The sequence below is a fragment of the Ambystoma mexicanum genome, chromosome 2q (genome assembly GCF_040938575.1).
Source record: "Ambystoma mexicanum isolate Mex_15411 chromosome 2q, UKY_AmexF1_1, whole genome shotgun sequence".
In the NCBI taxonomy this organism is placed as follows: Eukaryota; Metazoa; Chordata; class Amphibia; order Caudata; family Ambystomatidae; genus Ambystoma; species Ambystoma mexicanum.
Window position 1 is genome coordinate 994,261,955 of NC_090924.1, and position 21,740 is coordinate 994,283,694.

Genomic DNA, 21,740 nt, shown 5'->3' on the forward strand with positions numbered 1-21,740 from the left:
AAGAAGAGACTCTGGAGCACATCAACAGGCTGAGGCAGGTTCTTTAAAAATACAAGTTCTTTATTTTCTTCCAGGGAAGACACATCATACAGCAAGGACATCTCAAGAACTCTGCTTTAAATCACTAGGCTCACCCACTCCTTTATACACTTTAGGAGGGTGAGGTAATGGCCCCATCAAAAGTGCAACCCCTACTTATCTGTGACTCGTTGGCCTATCTACCACTCTAACCCAGTCTAAAGAGGTTTCACTCACTCATCCATCCCACCTTTGTCCCCTTGGTGAACTATTATAAAAAAGACTCTCCATTGAGGTCAAACCTACATCTATAACTAATTAAAATTGTGTGTGCTGTACTTGACCTTTAAAACAGAAATTCTACTGACATCCACTCTGAGATGATTTCAGCAACAGCATCATGGTTTCCTGCCCCTGGGGCCCAAATATGGGCATCAGCTGTGCTCTCTCTACTAATTAAACCAGCTGAATGCAACACCCACTATCTTCCCTTGGCTGCTATTCCGCTCCTACGGCTTGTCACTGTCAAGATTAGTGATAGGAGTACAGACATCTACTGAACACTCACTGAACTACCATAAGGTAATTCTTTCTTCATTTCAGCATGGTTCTACAGAAATGCACTTATTTATGAACTTCAACATCCATTTTAAAGTACCTGACCACGTCTCAAACTCAAATTGGCTGTTCTCATTACAAAATGCCTGACCCATCACAAAATGGTAGATCACCCTACTTTTGGTCATATTTTGATACCTGGTCCGATTTGAGTCTAGTTTTTTTGTAAAATATCCTTATCATGTACTTCTTAACAAGCCTTCTATCATTCAAGACATTTTGATCTCATAAATATGGATCATTTTTTAAAGCGCTTTCTGCGAAGCGCTATATTTCAAATTTTTGCAACATTTGAAAGCATTGATCAGCCTAATAAGTTATTAATATTCGGTTTGGGGATGAGGGGGTCTATCTCCACTACATTCAGTTTGAGGGGGAGGGGGTACTCATTCCTTTACAGATGTGTATATTTATACTGTGTGATGTTTTATGGTAATGTTGTGAAAAGGCCATAATGAAAAGTAAAACAAATTTCAAAATAAAAATATATATGTAATCTGCTAATGTCCTGTAAAATAGTTCATAACGAGTCTTTGTTATTAGCTATTTTAAAATACATCACATGGGCATGGAAAATAGGAGAAGTTTATATGTCACATAGATCGGAATGTTGATGCAATGAGAATTATTTTTAAAGTATGTAATAATATTTTTCCAGGCCAGGGGATGGCCCAAGAGAAACACGCTCATCTTGGAAACAAGACAACACCAAAGGTACAATACTCAGTCCTGTGTTTAAAGACTGAAGCCAGCATGAAGCGCAATATAAAATAATATATATATTTTTGGAATTTTTATATTGGCATTTTCAATTTTTATATAGGCATTATGAATTTGTCTTTTAAACCTCAATTTTTAGAACATTTATTTTTGGAATTTGATAACAGTAGCAGCCCAAACAGCAATAGTACCACAGTCTTAAAGAATGTCCAATCAAGGTTTTATTAATAAATGTATATATATATTTTGAAAAAAACTTCAGTTAAGGGACAGTTAAGGTGATCAGATTTCATGCAATGTGATGTGAGGAGTGATGATCATCTTTACTCCACGTCCTCCGTTCATCAACAAAATCAGCATGATTCCCCAGCACACAGACCCACCTCACGTTCCTCCTCACAAAATCTCCCCACCCTGGACAACTCAAAGCGACATCATGTACAGACAACATCCTCTCAGTATCCATCCTTAAGACCTTCCCTGCAGAAGCTCTCCTTCCTGCCTGGAGATCATCAACAGCTCCCTAACTCAAGGCACCTTCTCATCGACCCTAAAGACAGGACAAATCCTCCCTCTACTAAAGAAACCCACTCTGGATCCCGACAACCTAGGTAATATTGCCCCATCACCCATCTTCCCTTCCTAGGTAAGATCATTGAGAAAGTGATAGCCATGCAACTACAGCAACACATTGACATCAACAATCTCCTCCAAAATTACCAATCCAGGATCAGACCCAGATGAGGCACAGATAGCCACCATACAGTCCCTCTATACCCTTGACGTTGGCCACCCCTGCCTACAAGTTCTACTCAATCTCTGAGCCCCTTTTGACACAGTGGACCAACAAGAGCTTACGGACTCCCTACATTGGCACGTGGTGAATCAGTAACCTTGTCCAACGCTGGTTCAAATCTTACCTCACCAACCACCAGCAGTTTGTCTAGATCGCTAATGCAACCTCTCACCTGTGAAGTCCTGCAGGGTTCCATCCTCTCCCTAGTGACCTTCAATCTATACATGGAGTCACAGAGAGCCCTTCTATCCACACACAACATCCACCAAACGCTGATGACACAAAGCTATACCTCAAGAATGACTCCATCAAGGACATCCACAGGCTGAAATTCGGCCTCTCGTTGATCCAGTCTTGGATGTCAAGTGCATACTTGAAGCTCAACCCCTCCAAAACCGAATCCCTACTACTCACCAACAAAACCGCACACTCAGATATACAGACCTGGCTATCAACCATGAACCCTGAGGGCTTCACACCCAAGTTCACCTCGTGCGCCAAGTCTCTCAGGTTTCACATCAACAAACTCCTCTTTTTCAAGACGCATATAGATAGGAAAACTCATAGAGCTTGGTATCAACTCTCCCTCCTGCAGAAAGTCAATCCCTTCCACTCTCCTGACAGCTTTAGATGTGCAGTTCAAGCACTGATACTATCCACCTGGATAGGGGCAATGCTCTCCTCGAAGGCCTCACATCATCCTCCCATGTCCCCCAGTGAAGTGTCCTACAGATGGGCGTACACCTCATCACAGGTCAATGCAGATACAACCACATCACCCCGGCACTCATCGACCTTGACTGGCTCCCACAGCACTCACAAATGACATTAAAGTCTTGCTGCATCATCTGTAAGGCAGTCACCCTCAAGTCACCCAGCTACCATGCGGAGGAACTCAGCATCTCTGGCCTACAGCACACCACCAGAAGCCAGGACACATGCACACTTGAAATCCGCTGCCGCAATAAGGAATGTACCAGAAAATAAGACTAAGGATCCTCCTCCCCGTCAGCATCAGACTCGCACCCAGGCTCCTACCATTCAAAAAAGAACCCAAGACCCACCTCTTCAAGGAGTCTCTCCTTCTCAACACCTAGGCCATCACGTCACCCCCTGCACCACCGAATTCACTAAATAACATCCGCCCCTCTCCTCCTCACCACCCTGTACAGCTGTACCCCTCCTCTGTGCCCCTCTGTATCCTACCCCCAGCTGTATATCTGTTCTGTTGTTACCTCTGAAAAGCACTCTGTTATGATTCTGTACTGGTGTATACCTCTGTTAAGCATTATGTTGCTTCTCAAAGCTAGGCCCATGCTCAATAAAATTCCATAATAATAATTAATAATAATAATAATAATAATAATAATAATAATAATAATGATAATAATAATAATAATAATAATAATGACCCCTAGGATCTAATGATGGTATTTATATAGTGCTTACATCAAATCGCTTTGCATAGAACACATATACATACAATATCACCAAACTGTAGCTGGTGTTCGTTTATCAACTTCGGAAGGATAAAAGGCTGAGCTGGCTTTGCCCGGCTTTGATCCTGCGACCTACAAATCACTCACAGATTGCAGCAGTGGGCGCTGAACCCTCAGAGATATCTTGCCACACTTTTGTTTGCCATTGTGAATCGCATATGTTATGTATGTGCTCATGTACTATGCAACAGGGGGGACACCGACTTAAGGTGATCATCACTTCCCACATCTGCAAATAATCAAGGGATTTGTTGAGTTACAACTGATCACCTTAACCACCCCTTAACTAAACTGTTTTCAATGAATTTCAAGTGTTTTGTTATGCCATAGTTTATTCAAGGGCCACTAGCCATGACCATCAGCAAAGGCCATGATAACTGTAAATGTTGCACCAATAGGTTTCTTTAGGGCCCACTAGCCATGGCCTTTGGTTATGGCCACTGTACATGTTCCACCTATAGGTTTTCTTGGGACCCACTAGTCATGGCCTTCGGCAATGGCCGGTGAGCACGATCTTAAGCAAGTTCACCCTTTATCCTCATCCAAATAGCTTTTTTTGCACTTTCTGTTTTTGCATTCACCCGATATTATTGTAGTAATCTCTCCCATCAAACAAAACACTGAAATTGTTGTTTTTCATTTCATCATGGGAGATATAGCTTTATTTCTGGGCGAAGGGAGCACCCCCTTCCCTGTCAAACATTTTAAATGCTACTGAAAGGAATGACCCCAAACCTGTCCTGGAAATTAAGTCAATGCTTTTTGCCCAAGTTGTTTGTTATTTGGTGCAATTCCCTCCAGTGGTTTTTGCTCTTCAGCTTGATAAAATGTGGACTTTTTCTCTATGGGAAAATGAATGGCAGTAGGCCCGAAAAAAGCATTTGTTTTGCTTTCTTAATAACTTTTTCATGTTTTAGCCAATTGTTCCCATACATTCCAGTCTGGGGGCATTGGGGGTGCATGAAAAACATTTTATCTGGAGAATATCAGCCAAATCCATCATGCAAGTCAAAATTTATTAGCAATAGAATTTTCAGATTACCTATGTCTCATGTCACTGACCTTAACTATAGTGCGGTGACCGCCAATATGCAAATAACCCACCCCAGTGGAAAAAAAACACAGAAATGCTGACCAGGGATATTAAGGCACTCTGGGTACTGTCGAAGGGTTGAAATGCAAAACATTGCAACAATGTCACTTTTAAAAGGCTATGTATTATAAGAAAAAGGTGCAAAAGGGTGGCTTATCAGCCACTACGGTCCCAAAAGTTGACCGGGGACGGGTCTCCCAACAGTACCTTATTCTGGTTCTTGGGTGGTTCAACACCATCGAACCAGGCTTCTGTGTGTGGTACTGGTAGGTCAAACTGGGTTGAAGATTTCAGCAATTAGATGATGCAGAATACCATAGCAGCACCGTGCGTACTGTATTAGTTAATAGGGCATCCATCATAGTTTGAATGCAGTTCAAAGCTGCACAAACAGGGGCTCATTGTTAGTTTGAAAGGACAATGACTGAAGTTCAAATTCAGTTGAAAGCTGAGCAAGCAGGGGTCCTGTGTTTCTTCAAAAGGCGTTGAATGGGTTTGGATGTGGTTCGAAGCTGTGTAAACAGGATTCCAGCTGCTCTAAGACTATCTCAGGTTGCTTTGTGTCCCACCCTGTAGGGCTCAGAATGGAAGACCACTTCCTTATAAAGGTAAACTGTATATTGATTATATAAAAGCAAGTCTGCTTTGAGGGGTCCAGTCTCTGACAAGGTGACAAGTGACTTTTGTCTTCTTGCATCAAGCCCTAAGTGCTCTGCTCTTTAGGAAGTGAAGGAGACAGGAAGGAAAGAGACAACAATGATGGAGATACCCTTCCCCCAGTCCCTTCAGCTCTGTGTGACTAATCTAACTCTACCGCCATCCAAAGCATACAGCTTCAAATACACTTTGGTATACTACTTCCTGGTGTGAAGGTGGCCCTTTTGTTATGGGTGTGCCTGCTTGAGTCATGTTTCACAGGAGCTCTCCTGCTGAGAATTTCCTGAGCTGGCTATAGCTGTTACCCAACCTCCTATAGGATCAAAGAGAGACAGATGTCCTGCTTTTTGTCTTGCTTGCTGAAGTCGAGAGAAGCAGTCTGGTTACAAATCCACATTGCCTTTCCATAGATGAGCGGAGCTCACTGTGTTAACACTGATATGACACAGATCTGATGTGGCTATTATAATTGTGTGTACTATCAGACACAGCAACTAAACCAAGTTGTGGCTTATTCCTAAAGATTATTCTGCGACCAGCTGGATAGTCTTCACAATTACTATGGGTTTGAATCATAAACACAGAATTATATGTAACATCTGTCTGCAGTGATATTGGAGTCATGTCAGCTGTCAAAACAGAACACCCGTGACCTTTGAACCTGTTCCTGTTCTGAAGAGCAGGAGTTGCAGATTAGGAGCCTCATGATGCAATGCACATGTGTTCACTATGCTTTTGACATGGAGCTTTATGAAAAGGTGATCTGATTAGCAGAACACGATTTCCTAGATAGAGCTCACTGCATAATTGCATTATTTCATACAAATTAAAACACTTGGGCTTTCACAGCCTCACGAAGGGGCAATTCCTCACATCCATTATCTCCTCAGCACCTTCACTCCCTTGCTTCATATTCCCCTCCCACACCACAGCTCCTATTACTCTCTCCTCTATCTCTGGTGCACTCTCTCTCCTCCTCACTGTCCTGCCACATTCTGAAATATATCTCACTCTCCAGGCATCTTACGACAGTCCTGCTCACCTGTTATCCTCATTCCGGCTCTGGTCAGGAGGTATCATTTGTCACACGTGAGTGTGCTGGCTGATGGCTTACTATACATTTGAACTCTGCTAGCTGACAATACATCTGGCCTCCACTTTGGATTCAGCATCTGGGTGTCTGGTTTAGAAGCAGGGACTCCTATCCTCCTATATTTAAGTATGTTTTCAGATTGAGGCTATGTCAGGAGCTGTGTGAACGGGGTGTGAATGGGGTGAAGCACGGGCTGCATGTGACTGGGGGGGTCAGCACTCATGAACAGGCTTCTTTCATGGAATCAGGCAGCCCTATTATGTTGAGGTTTGGGGATGCCCACTGTTGCAATTCTGCAGACTGTGTGGGTCTTTGCCCCAAATGTTCTCAATAAAATAACAACCTTCTATGGTGCCAAAGAGACTTAGGGCCAACACTGCTAGGCAACCAAATGAGGCTATGGTGTGACTTGGGAGCCTGGAATATCCACCACATGCCTCCTCCAAGGCCTACATCATGGACACGCTGGTGATTGTGGCCCCCAGGGTCTCCACAGTCCCATCCTCTATCCACAAACATGAGTCCTCCCTGTACAAGTGCTGTTGAGGGCTCAGCCTAAACGTGGACAGTGCCTTTGATATGACGCGCGGGTAGGAGGGAACGTCAAGGTAAGCATCAACTTTTACTGAGACTTTGGTACAGCACAGGATGCCACTTCAAATACAAGTGCAGGTGACAGACACGCATTTTACGCTAGGTCTCACCCTCCAAGTGAATAGGATTAGGAAGTCGGTTATTGAAGGTGACCCCATTCCCCAGCTTAACAAAGAAGAAAAACAGTATTTTTCAATTTCTGACAAAAGCAATGGCAACGCACTCTCCCAATACATCATGCATATTTTCCCATACACCCAAGTCACTACCAAATACATCACAGTAGCTCAGACTTGCAGGGTTTCTTTATTAATGAAATAAGCAAAGTTTCCCGAGAACAAATACTAGTTAGGAAACATGTTTAAACTTGACAAAAATGCATGAATTGAGTGATCCATGAAATAAAGTCATTACAAAACTGAAAATATCTCTGATCCCGGACCCCCGCCTGCTCACATGTGCATCAGTATAGCGGTTGACAACTTTTTATTTATTTCATTTTATATCAGTTATTCTATGTTGCATACTAATACAGCATCACTGAAGACTAATCAGATGTTGAAAGAAATACAAATACAGGGGCTGCAGTCTCTCTGATATGCCCAGGTCCCTCTTTTAGTTTGGATGACCATGAAATACAGCCCTATCACAGATACGGTATTGTGTCTCCTTAATTGTAGTATTGCCACCAAATGAACAACACATTTCCTGTTACCTGTTCCACAGAGAGTAGCAGCTTCATAGGAAACTGGCTACTGGCAGCTGGAATTAGAACAGTACAAACAGTGCTTAAGTTCCTACTCTCTGGTGAAACTGATCAGAGTCAGTTATGGATTGGGAAAATGTCTCTGGTGATGAGTCATGCAGATGGGGAAAAAAACGGAAAGGCGGCACCTTACAATCATCTTGGAGTCTTAGAGTAGAGGTAATTCTAGAAGCCTCAAAAAATCAACAAAAAAACCCAACAAATTGAGTTCTTGTAACGCATTTCATACCCTCTAAGAGCTGGGCAGTATTCGAACCCGAACTGCTGGACATAGTGTTGCTTCCAAGACAAGCATGCGGCCCCTAAGCTATCATCCTGGCTACCTCTCTGATTTAAAAGAGTACACACAGATATTTGAAGTGTAGTCAATTACTGATGAATAGGGGCGGCTTATCAAGACACCTTTGACACAGAAATCATAATGCATTTGTGTATGACAATTACTAGCCACTTGTTTGTAAATACAACTTGGTCAGGGGTTGATTTAAATGATTTTAGATTTTGTATAGGGTGCACCCTGAATGGCTGGGACTTGGATGATAATTACAATGAAATTACATCAAGTTACTCTGAGCTAAGCTTTAGACGTTTTTACCAAGGATCAATTTGGGCAATGAGGAGGCTGCCAGCTGGGCCCAGGTCTCCTGGCAGGGTCGGACTGGCATATAGGGCAATAGGCCCAGGGCCGAACCAAAAACACAAAATGCTGGTGTGGGCCAGTTTCATTGGTCAAAGTGGGCCACTTTTTTAGCCAATGTAGGACACTTTGAGTTAATTCACTATGCGGCTCGGTGTTTTGACCAGTGTTGCTGAATAAATACTTGTTAAAATGCACACGTTTTATCAAATAAACTCCCAGTTGGGTGTTATTCAAACAGTGTCACAAAAGGAATGAATAACCATTTGCAACTGTGGGCCACTTTTTAATTGGTGTCTGGGACAATTTTATGGCCCAATCTGACCATGTCTCCCGGTTTCTCTGATTGCAATTGGTCAGTTATCCACCTCTGCCCATGCCCTCTCTAGTGTCACACCAATGCAGACTGATTTCTGCAGAGGTTCCGTTCAAGAGTTAAACTGCTTCTCTTCAAGAATTAAAGGACTAAACATGATCCTGTCTTGTTCTCCACAGTACAATGTTGAATACAAGGAAGGAACAATACTGAACAACTACTTGACAATTCAGGCTGCTGGTTTCCCTTTGTGTCTTTTCAATCCTATTTTGTGCAGGGAAACCCAAAGCCTTAGGATAAAGTACTGTGTTCTATGCTGGAAGGGGACATCCAGCAGGAAGGCTCCAAAGCAGCTCAATTGTATTCAAATCAATGCAGTATGTTTTGGTGGACCATCATTACACGAATGGCGGCTGCATTACCCGTTTCTTCTACTTTGTACCAGCTGCAAAAGCAATTCTTCTAGTCACTTGTTTCAGTGCTTCTCTTCATCAGTTGCAAGGAGAAAGGGAGAAAAAAAACCAGAGCAGCAGAGGGCCTCATTTTTTGTTCTTATGGCAAGCATGAGTTTTCTCTGCTGGAACAATGATATTGCAAGACAATCTTTATCCCAACCAGTGAGTTCCGGTGCTAGCCCAGCACTGTATGCATATCTTTGAGGGGAACCTCCGGCACTCATTGGTGTGATCTGGACATTTAGAGGGGTTACTTCATGCAGACCTGTACAGTATGAGGTGTTTGGTTGGCACAGAAGATGACAACAGTGAGCAGTACCAGACAAATTAAGCGATTACACGTTAGAAGACAGTTTTTACATTTTAATGTTGCTGAATGTATTTTTGAAATTATTCTCTGCATTATAAATTAATTATTAAACAATGTTCTCCTTGAACATCAAATCAGTCAATAATTGCCTATTTTGATCCACGCAATTTACTGCTTTGGGAACATTAAATTGTGATTTACGTTTCATGAAAAGAAGGCACTGGGAAGCTACTGGATCCCACAAATTATTTTTTATTCAAGGTACGCAGGGATCACACAGATCCAACATGTGCCTGGAGCAGAAAGAAGGCATTGGGCAGCCACTTGATGCCACAGATTATGGCTTTCACGCCCTGACAGGGGGCTGAGCATGGCCGGCAATGCAAGGGCCTTGGCGAGGGCTTGCCTGCGTGCCCACTGGGGCGTGAAAGCCTTTCGCACTGCAGGGTTCATCCAGGATGCAAATTGCATTATTTTTTCCCCTTGGAAGATTTGTGCTGCTTGCACAGCCAATCTCCCGAGGGGGAAAAATAATATAAAAAAGTATGGCCACCGCAATAGGTAAAAAGGGACTAAGTCGCTTTTCCATTTCTATGGTGGCCGCCGGAGCGAGAAGTGCAGTGGACCGTAGCTCAATGCTCTGGTCCCACAGGTAAGGGTGGAGGGAGTGAGGGGATGCAGGAGGTGGCTTGTTTGGTTTGAGGGGGTTAGAGAGTGGGGGAGGCAATAGGGAGAGCCTCTCCCTGTTGCCTCTGCACATAAAATATTTTTTTTAAATAGCTCCACCCACAGAAGGGCCTCGGGTGGCTGGCACAGTGGGCAGAGAATGTATATTCTCACCCGTTATTCCAGCCACCTGATTGGTCAATGGCCATTCTCCCGATGTGAATATTCTTCGTTTAAGGAACGCAGGGTTCACACAGATGCAGCATTTGTCTGGGGCAGGAAGAAGGCATTTGACAGCCGCTTGATCCCACCAATTCTTTTTTTATTCGAGGACGAGGATGCCTGGAGCAAGAAGACGGGTTTGAGCAGCTGCTTGATGCCACAGATTATGCTTTATTCGAAGAACGCATGGGTCAAACTGATAGAACATGTGCCTGGAGTAGAACAAAGGCATTGGGCAGCCACTGGATCCCACACATTATTTCTTATTCGAGGATGCAGATGCCGGGAGTCTAAGAAGGCATTGGGCAGCCACTGGATCCCACAGATTATTTCTTATTCTAGGATGCAGATGCCGGGAGTCTAAGAAGGCATTGGGCAGCCACTGGATCCCACAGATTATTTCTTATTCGAGGATGCAGATGCCGGGAGTCTAAGAAGGCATTGGGCAGCCACTGGATCCCACAGATTATTTCTTATTCACGGATGCAGATGCCGGGAGTCTAAGAATGGTTTGGGCAGCCACTTGATGCCACATACTATTCTTTATTCGAGGAACGCAAGGATCACACATGTGTATATGTAGCAGAAAAAAAGCATTGGGCAGCTACTGGATCCTACAGATTATTTCTTATTCGAGGATGCAGATGCCAAGAGTCTAAGAAGGCATTGGGCAGCCACTGGATCCCACAGATTATTTCTTATTCTAGGATGCAGATGCCGGGAGTCTAAGAAGGCATTGGGCAGCCACTGGATCCCACAGATTATTTCTTATTCACGGATGCAGATGCCGGGAGTCTAAGAAGGGTTTGGGCAGCCACTGGATCCCACAGATTATTTCTTATTCACGGATGCAGATGCCAGGAGTCTAAGAAGGCATTGGGCAGCCACTGGATCCCACAGATTATTTCTTATTCTAGGATGCAGATGCCGGGAGTCTAAGAAGGCATTGGGCAGCCACTGGATCCCACAGATTATTTCTTATTCGAGGATGCAGATGCCGGGAGTCTAAGAAGGCATTGGGCAGCCACTGGATCCCACAGATTATTTCTTATTCACGGATGCAGATGCCGGGAGTCTAAGAATGGTTTGGGCAGCCACTTGATGCCACATACTATTCTTTATTCGAGGAACGCAAGGATCACACATGTGTATATGTAGCAGAAAAAAAGCATTGGGCAGCTACTGGATCCTACAGATTATTTCTTATTCGAGGATGCAGATGCCAAGAGTCTAAGAAGGCATTGGGCAGCCACTGGATCCCACAGATTATTTCTTATTCTAGGATGCAGATGCCGGGAGTCTAAGAAGGCATTGGGCAGCCACTGGATCCCACAGATTATTTCTTATTCACGGATGCAGATGCCGGGAGTCTAAGAAGGGTTTGGGCAGCCACTGGATCCCACAGATTATTTCTTATTCACGGATGCAGATGCCAGGAGTCTAAGAAGGCATTGGGCAGCCACTGGATCCCACAGATTATTTCTTATTCTAGGATGCAGATGCCGGGAGTCTAAGAAGGCATTGGGCAGCCACTGGATCCCACAGATTATTTCTTATTCTAGGATGCAGATGCCGGGAGTCTAAGAAGGCATTGGGCAGCCACTGGATCCCACAGATTATTTCTTATTCACGGATGCAGATGCCGGGAGTCTAAGAAGGGTTTGGGCAGCCACTTGATGCCACATACTATTCTTTATTCGAGGAAGGCAAGGATCACACATGTGTATATGTAGCAGAAAAAAAGCATTGGGCAGCTATTGGATCCTACAGATTATTCTTTGTTCGAGGAACGCAGAGTTCACATAGATGCAGCATGTGTCTAGAGCAGAAAGATGGCATTGGGCAGCCACTTGATCCCACAGATCATTCTTTATTTGGGGAATGCAGGGTTCACAAAGCTGATGTGTCCAACGCTTGTAGTAGAAAGAAGACACGGGGCAGCCACTGGCTAGCACAGAGTAGTCTTTATTTAAGGCATGCTTGGTTCACACAGATACAACATGTGTCTGGAGCAGAAAGATGTGAATATGACAAAAGAATGGGTCTACCAATACTATACCTTTCCCCAATTGTTGGTTCTGTATCAAATTTGAGACACACCGTGTTATATTAATGCAAGCTATATATATTTACACATAACAAATGATCTGTTAATGTCTAACCATTGTATTTATCTTTGTTGTGATTACACAAAACAGTAGCCCATTTTGATTTTATCGTAACTGTTTGTTTATCTGACAACATCACTTATTTGTTACGTGTACTGATGTGGACTACTTCTGTTTTTTTACATGAACAGATCATTTGTTATGTGTAAATATATATACCTTGCATTAATATAACACGGTGTGTCTCAAATTTGATACAGAACCAACAATTGGGGAAAGGTATAGTATTGGTAGACCCATTCTTTTGTCATATTCATGTTTAGCCCCCCTGGGCGAATGGGTTAATAACCAGGAGCCCACATATTTTCCATATGGAGCAGAAAGATGGCATTGGGCAGCCACTTGATCCCACCTATTCTTTTTTTATTAGAGGACCCAGATGCCTGGAACAGGAAGGGGGGTTGGACAGCTGCTTGATGCCTCAGATTATTCTTTGTTCGAGGAATGCAGGGTTCAAACTGATAGATACAGCATGTGCCTGGAGCAGATAAAATGTACTGGGCAGCCACTTGATTCCAGGGATTATTCTTTACTCAAGGAGCGTGAGGATCATTTATTTATCTATTTATCTATTTATTTGTGTATTTGTATAGCACACCAAACCCGTAGGCATCAAGGCGCTGTGGCAGACAGACATAGGTTACAATAGGAACAATGCAAACACAGGGTCAAGGCAAAGTACAGAGTTTGGTTACAGTGGAGGAAGTCACACAAGGTTTCTGTGGAGGAAGTACACCAAGGTTACTGTATACTGGAGCCACCCACTGGATGGGATATGCTAAGCTTTGGAGATGGGAATGGAGTTTCCATCTAGTGTGAAGGAGGCGTAGGATTTGTCCAATTTGTTTAGTCGGTTGTGAGAATCAACGAGTATAAACTCTGTCTTGTCAGCGTTAAGGCAGAGGGCGAGCCTGAATGTTTTGGTAGACTGAGTTAAAGGCACTAGAGTCGTGTCATAGTTGCCAGTGATGGGAATGAGAATTTGGGTATCACCTGCATAGTTAGTGTAGAAGATACCCATGGAGTCAAGACTGTCAAAAAGGGACTTGGTAAAAATGTTGTAGAGCGTAGGCGAGATGCAGGAGCCTTGGGGGGACAACACAGGTTACTGAAACCAGGTCTGCTGATGTGCGGGAGGGAAAATTCTCATGGTTCTGTTGGACAAAAATAATTTGATCTAAGTTATCGCCTTAGGTGAGAAGTGAGCTGCTGATGCCAGGTGAAGGCATAATGTTTTGTGGTCCACAGGGTCGAAGATGCCCGAGAGGTCAAGAAGGAGGAGGTGGGTAAGTTTGCCATTGTCTATGCATTCGTCCATTTGAATCTTTAGATCGAGAAGAGCTGATTCAGTTCCACTGCCCGGCCAGAAACCAGAATGACACATGCTAAGGAGGTATTTAGATTCTAAGTGTTTGAATCTGCACACAGGCTGCTCTATCCAAGATTTTCAAAATGAATGGGACGGTTGTGATGTGATGATAGTTTGTTGGGATGCTAGGGTCGAGAGTTGTTTTTTTAGAAGGATCCAGGACTCTTTGAGATTAGTGGGGACCGTACTAGTGTTGAAGGAGGAATCGACAATGGGCATGATATAGGGAGCTAGTTCGGCACTGCAGTCTTTAATGACCGAGGGAGGGCATATGTCACCTTGGCATCTGGATGGTTTGAGAAAGCTGATCATTTTCTTCACTTTCAGGTCAGAGACCCGAGCAAAGTCAAATGGTTGGGCTCTGCAATTTTGAGGCACTTGTGTGAGTGGAGGTGGCATGTCCGAGAGCAGAAGTTTGTCTTTTTTTAATTGGATTTTCATATTGAGTGTCACTAATTTATCCAAGAGTCCATTTTGGATACTAGTGCACCAGGTATAGTCCTTGTGACAGATGGTTGGTGGGGCAGTTGGGTTCTCTAGTTCAGGCAGTATGGCAAAGAGCTCCCTAGAACTTGATTTGGCATTATAAATTCTGTCATTAAATCAATCTTTTTTGGCTTCGCAAATTGCTAGTTTATATGATTTGAATAGGGAAGTGAAAAAGACTTTGTTAGAGTCTGATGGATCCTTCCTGCAGGACATTTCTGCTGCATGCTTCATGTAATGTAGGGTTTTCAGGTTGGCTGTGAACCATGTATTTAGGTGAGCAAGGGGTTTAGGCTTCAGCTCACATAGTGGAGCAAGTTTGTCGATGGCTTGAAGTAGGGTGTGATTGTAGAGGTTGACCAGGTTGGTCGGGTCATGAGGGAGAAGATCACGAGTGGTGGGAGGCTCCAATAGAGGGAGGATAGTGGCATAGGTAATGTTGCGCATTTTCCTCATTAGAGTGACTGCGTGGATAGGAGGAGCTTGTGTCGGGGGATTATGCACAGGGATGGCATAAGAGATTACTTTCTGATCTGACCAAGGGCAGGGTAGGTTGGCTAGTATCTTGATATTGCTGTTACATTCTGCCAGCCAGTCAAGTGTCTGACCTTTAATGTGTATGGGTTCGCAGATGCAGTGATTAAAGCCCAAGGCACTTAAGGACTTTGCTAGAGACAGAGCATGCGTGTCCGCTGGGTCGTTAAGGCCGAGGTTGAAAGCACCCAGAATATCAGTTCTGGATAGTGGTTTTGTTTCTGCAGATAGTAGAGAAACGATGTCATCCTCAAAAGAGAGAGCAGGTCCTGGCGGCTTGTATATAAGTGTATATAAGGAGAACGTTCCGTGTGACTGTGTGGGAGAGGATACGTTTGATGGATAGTAGTTCACCTGATTGAATGGCTAGGTTGTTTATTTCATGAATGGCTATTGTTTCCTTCGCAATGAACACCAGTCCGCCCCCTTTGGAGGTAAGTCTGTCTTTCCTATAGATAGTGTAGTTTTCAGGGATTGCCAGAGATAATGAATGCCCCGATGCCAGGGGGAATCCATGTTTCTGTGATGGCCAAAATATCCAGGTGGTTAGTTTTGATGAGGTGATGGATATTGAGTGTGTGTGCAAGTAATGACATGGAATGAATGAATGCTCCCTTAAGCTCTCAAGGGATGGAGCTATATCAGTCGAGCCCTTGATAGCTATGGTTATGGGGCCATGTTGGCTAATGTTTGTCAGTTCGGTCGGGGGACGATATTGGGTTTTTGAGTCTCGAGCATGCTCCTAGGTTGCTGGAGTCATTGGCTGATGGCGTGCACTAGTGTGGGATGCATTGTTTGTGCTAGCACAAGGTAAGGGGGCTCCTACTACGTTGGTAGCAGCCTAGGGTAATGCATAGGCATTAAGGCATTTTAGGCAGGACATGTAGAGCTTTGCCCAGCTTTGCAGAAGGAGGGGTGGCCCCTAATACAGTGGTGGTAGCAGAATGTAGTACATTGGCTCCTAGGACTTTGCTTGAAGCATTGAGTAATACATTGGTATGGGGCAATACATTGGCACCTTTGTCAGGAATAGCAGCAGAAGGAGGTACTAAATTGGCTCCGAAAACATTGCTCAGAGTGGTGAGTAATACATTGGTATGGGGCAATACATCAGTAACTTTCATGCCACTCAAGCCGGTCAGATAGCACAGCAGTCTAGGTGCTCACCTCTGATATCTGTGTGCAGCCTGCTGTGGCAGGTTTGAATCCCGGCAGTCTCAACTCAGCTTTTCATCCTTCTGAGATCCATATATTGAGTACCACTCTGTGGGATAATAATGCCTTCTGTTATTTGAGTCCTCTGAGACCCATGGGTGTGTAGTGCTATATAGGAATTATTAGTATACAGATGTAACATGTGTCCGGAGCAGAAAGAAAGCACTGGACAGCCACTGGATCCCACAGATTATTCTTTGTTCGAGGAATACAGAGTTCAAATCGATACAACATGTGCCTGGGGCAGAAGGAAGGTACTGTACAGCGACTGCATCCCACTTATTATTCTTTATTCGAGTAACATAGGGTTCACACAGATGCAACATGTGTCTGGAAAAGAAGAAGGCCCTGGGCAGCCACTCGATCCAACAGATTCTTTTCTTGTTCGAGGACGTAGATGCCTGGAGCAGGATGTAGGCATTGGGCAGCCACTTGATCCCACCTATTCTTTTTTTATTCGGGGACGCAGATGCCTGGAGAAGGAAGGGGGGTTTCGGCAGCCGCGTGATGCCACAGATTATTCTTTGCTTGAGGAACGCAGGGTTCAAATCAATACATGTGCCTGGGGCAGAAGGAAGGTACTGCGCAGCTATTGGATCCCACGTGTTACTCTTTATTCAAGGAACGGAGGCTTCCCACGCATGCAACCTGTGTCTGGAGAAGAAACAAGGCACGGGGCAGCTGCTGGATCCCACAGATTCTTTTCTTGTTCGAGGACGTAGATGCCTGGAGCAGGAAGAACTGTCTTATTCACACAGATATGCCATGCCCCGGAAGCAGATCTTGTTGACTTGCTGTGAATTCGTGTCTCCTTCTCTGAAGTGAATGAATGTACCTCCATATGTTGGTGGCACGTTTCAGAAGAAGCACCAACCTCGTTTTGCAAGTGTCTAGCAGATGGCGCGAGCTATCGCAAATCCGGCAGCAATTAAACAATAAGGACATGTACAATTTGCAGACTCGCAAAATACATTCCTGCCATTTCAGGAACAACCAAAAGTAAATGATGTCTACATGCTCAGGCAATGCAAGCTAATTTGTAATAAAAGAATTGAAAATGTTTTCACTGTTGTTCGCCTGTCGGTTCACGCAAGCGGTGTCCTTCATAGGGGCTTATCGCCTTTGCAGCACGTTAGGTGCTGTATGAGTTTCTTTCCATAAAACCTGCAGCACCCACAGCATGGAAAGTCATTTAATTCTAACAATATTACATTCAACTGCGAAAGCTCACATAAAATGGAAACATTCAAAAGGCTGTCACATTTGTTTTAAAGACTGGCACAAAGAAGTGTGTGGCAGAGTAGGCCAACATTTTCCCAATTACATTTTTGACACCTACTTATGAGATCTCATTTAGACACTAAAAAGGCATTTTCTCATTAGTAGGATGTCTCATTAAAGTGCACAATTACAGCATAAAAAGGTTAAAGTAACAATGTAATTCAAATTCGAGAGCATTATGAGTTTCCAGCAGCACCTGTGAGACAATTATTAGTACCCCAGGACATGTATAGATTGTATGGCATGTCAGAAAGTTGGCAAGAGCTTGATGTAACTTTATTGTAATAATCCACATGTGAGAGTTTCCAGGATGGCAATTTATGCTTTACTCTTTCTTTGTCGTTATAGGTGCCGGAGGATGGTCTCCCTTGGACAGCGATAATTACCAATGGCTGCAAGTAGACTTTGGAAACCGGAAGCAGATCTGCTCCATTGCCACCCAAGGCAGGTACAGCAGCTCAGACTGGGTAACCCATTATCGATTGCTGTACAGCGACACTGGTCGCAACTGGAAGCCCTATACCCAGGATGGAAATATTTGGGTAAGCAACGACTTGAACAACCTTCCGACATGTTGTCATCAATTGGTCCAACCTGTCGTTATAGATTTTGCAAGTGAAAACAATTCGTGTGTTATGTTGAAACACTGCATATTCACTTACAGGTAGACATCTAAAGTTACAGAAGCATACATCCTGCCAAGAAATGGTTAAACAATTACATCATGTGTCAACTCAAGGCAATAAAAGAACACAATATAAAAAAAACAATTGTTTCATCCAAATATTCCATAGTACCCTCTAACCTCGACCATGATTATGAGTAAGGCAGCAAAAAAAAAAAAGACCTGGCCGCCTACAAAGCAACATATTTTTATTAAGCCGGTGTGAAGGGGCTAACTGTGAGGGCATGTTTGTGCTACTAGAAAAATAGGAAATAAAAATAAGAAGGGGCCATTTGGCACAGGAATTCATTTAGAGTACCGGAGAACACATGCCACACTACAGTAGGAGGGCCCGTAAAAGGATGTGTAGTTTTGGACAAAGTGCCACCAGCAGAAGGGCAAAAGAGGGAGCCACTATGAATGTCCATGCACGCAGTATGAGCCCCTAATACCAGTGGGTGGTTCCCAAAGCAGTGGCCCAGGATTTGCCGAATGTAACATCAGCCCGAGTGCTATCATGTGACTCTGCCTGCTGATGCCGCCAAGAGACAATCGGAGAATCTAGCTGCTCATCTAGCTTAGAGGAAGGAATGGTGTGTGGAATGCCAGGCCCCTGAACTGGCACTCACTCCACTTCTTTTGGGGTGTGGGAACCCCCCACTTGTAACTGACCAATGACTACACGTGACTGTAATGTTACCCTGAGACTCTGGCACGAGGTATTGGGTTTTTCCAAAAGATCTTGTCTGATTACCTAGCTTTCTTTCCCTGGCGAGTCCTCATCGGTGACCTGTACCAACAACGTACACACTTATCTTTATTATACTCTGTGTGAGCACTCTCTTTCTCCAAAGTAATACTCTTAGTTACTCCATACAGGCAGACTCCTAACACTTGATGCCTGGATACCTTGTTGACTCGTCAGTGTGATACGTAAGTGTCAAAGTCGTTCTTTGCGTGAACAGATAACTTTGAGCCCCAGAGAGAAGCAAAATGTTATTGGTACAGAGGAGCTTTTGTGAAACACTGCCTGCGTGTGAACGTTTGTGCAGCAACCATCAGAGGCGCGGCTCCAAATAATATGAACCATTTAAACTTTTTATACAGGTTAGCAGAGCTTGTTGACATGACATACGCGATGTAGGGGTACATTTAAGGGTTGGCACACAACAATGAAGCAATGTGTTGTGAGGAAACCCATTACATAAAGCAACTTATATCTCTGATATTATGTGTAAAGTTGTATACTGAAACAAATTAAATAAATAAATAAATAAATAAATATTATAGAATAATTCCAGGGCGCAGAAAGCAGTGAAATTCACTTCCGTGACGTGTGAATCCACAATGCCAGCAGCACTCATCCGGGCACTCCTGCCTGCACTTATCACTGTTACTATAGGTCAGTGCGTGATTTACTGAAACATAACAGAAATCACTGGATTCGTCACAGGCGCCTGCTGCCCCCTCCTTCGCCAACCATGCCAGCTAGCTTCTCCAGCCGCTAGAGCCACTGGAAGCTGCCCCTTGGCAGCTGCCCCACCTGCCTCTCCCTGTGAAATAAACGCCCGATGTCACTAGCAATTGCCACGGCAGCGGCCTTGCCAATCCTACACACATTTAGTAATAAATCCCATTCTTAAAACTCGATTTCCTGATCTTTTCTGTTTGCCGATCACTGTCTGCTGTGGGACATGCTGCACAGTGGAAAAGCGAAATGGCAGCTCTCTGCAGAGTCCAGTGCTAGGGGTGCATGTTTTATTTGGTATAAACACCATAGACAAGGTACCGAAATCCAATTATTATAAATCTCATAAGTGGTGAGGGCTGTGATAGAAAAGACAAGTAGCATAACCTAAGATTACACAAATATAACATAATACCCTTTGACAGTTCCAAAAAGTATCTCCTCAGTGTCAGTGAAGTATACTCATGTAGCATGACACCTTAAAAGTGTGGTTCGATGAAGTTTGAAAAATGCATTAAACGTTGAGTAACATAACACAACATAGCATAACATGAAAAGCAGACAATACTCTGTAGGATGACATTTTAAAGGTCCAAAGGTATTTCCGCATTGTTAGTGGGATACACCTATGAGGAAGGACCCCTTAAAGGTAGAATTCAGTGAGCAGCAACATTTGGATTAGAAGATGAATAACGTAACATACCAAAACATAACATACCCAAGCCGTTAACACTATGGGATGACATTCCAATGGTCAAAAAGTAGCCCCGCACAATCAGCATATATACTGGTTAGGAAGGACACTCTATAAATGAGATTTCGTGAAATTCTAAATTTACATTAAAGCTGAGTAACTTTACCTAACATGACATGAAATTCATATAAAACTCTACACAGTGACATTTTAAAGTACCAAAAGTAAACCTCCCTATTGGCAGGGTATATTGGTGAGGAACTAAAAAGTGTGGTTTGGTGGAGTTCAAAATTTGCATTAAAAGCGGAGTAATGTAACAGGACAGAACATACCATAAAACGCACATAACGATTTATGAGATGACATTTTCAAGGTCCAAAAATAGCCCTTCCCAACCAGCAGATATACTGGCCAGTATGGACACCTTAAACGTGGGTTTGATGAAGTTCAACATTTGCTTTAAACACTGTGCTTTGTAACCTAGCATAACGTGAATAGCACATAAACTATGTTAGAGGACATTTTAAAAGTGATATTTGCTTCAAAACCAATAAAACCTGAGTAACGTAAAGTTCAAAATTTGAATTAAACGCTGAGTAGTGTAACACAAATTCAATAAACCGCAAATAACACCCTATAAAAAGACATTTTAAAGGTTAGAACTAGCCCCTCACTATAAAAGGTGTATAGCGATGAGGAAAGATACCCAATAAAGTGTCCCCAAATTCATAGTGCCTCGGACCCCTTAGAGAATGATATGTTTCACAGCCTGAGGTATTTGATGCAGGATTTCTCAAGGTTTCAGGAGCTAAAGTGAATGTATTTTCCATATAAGTGAGGCCGGCTAATCAGCCTCACTTTCAGAAAATGGTCTGTACCTTAAAACGTGAGGTTAGTGGTTTGGTGGAACCGCTGGCACATACGTTGCATAACTATATCACTGGCACCCATATAGCCACACCTTTGTGTACCTATGCTTTGCAGATTTTATAAAGCACTATCGAATCCATCTCACAGCACTCTTTATGAACCAGCTGGTGGAGTAAAAACTGCTGTTTAGAGGCCATGAACACTGACAGGCGGTTCTAAGTGTGAGACGCACCATAGTCAAGCTCAGTCCTGATTAATGGTACGTTTTGGTTTTGTCCTCATTTTGTCCTTATTCCAAGAAGCGTACGACCGAGTGTGCCGGTAATGTTTTGCTCCATATGGAGTTCATTTGTTCACACATCCTCATCTTGGCCATCCGCAAAGTTTTGCTGGCATGTTTTTGTTGTTGTATGGACATGTGTTCACACACACAATTCTGGGAGTTTTGAAATTGGCATGGCTAAATCTTGGTCTGTGGTATGACTGTTACATTTTCACACTGACCAGATGCACAGGAATTGTCTGCTAAAT

General features: G+C 43.5%; 1 protein-coding gene across 3 annotated transcripts in view; it reads left to right on the top strand.

The window, feature by feature from the left end:
• CNTNAP2 (contactin associated protein 2) overlaps positions 1-21,740 on the top strand; it is a 3,301,953-nt gene that overhangs the window by 947,246 nt on the left and 2,332,967 nt on the right. For all 3 annotated transcript variants that reach the window (XM_069648309.1, XM_069648308.1, XM_069648310.1), the window contains exon 3: positions 17,862-18,055. In XM_069648309.1, the coding sequence (XP_069504410.1) occupies positions 17,862-18,055 (194 nt within the window). The remainder of the gene's footprint in view (positions 1-17,861; positions 18,056-21,740) is intronic.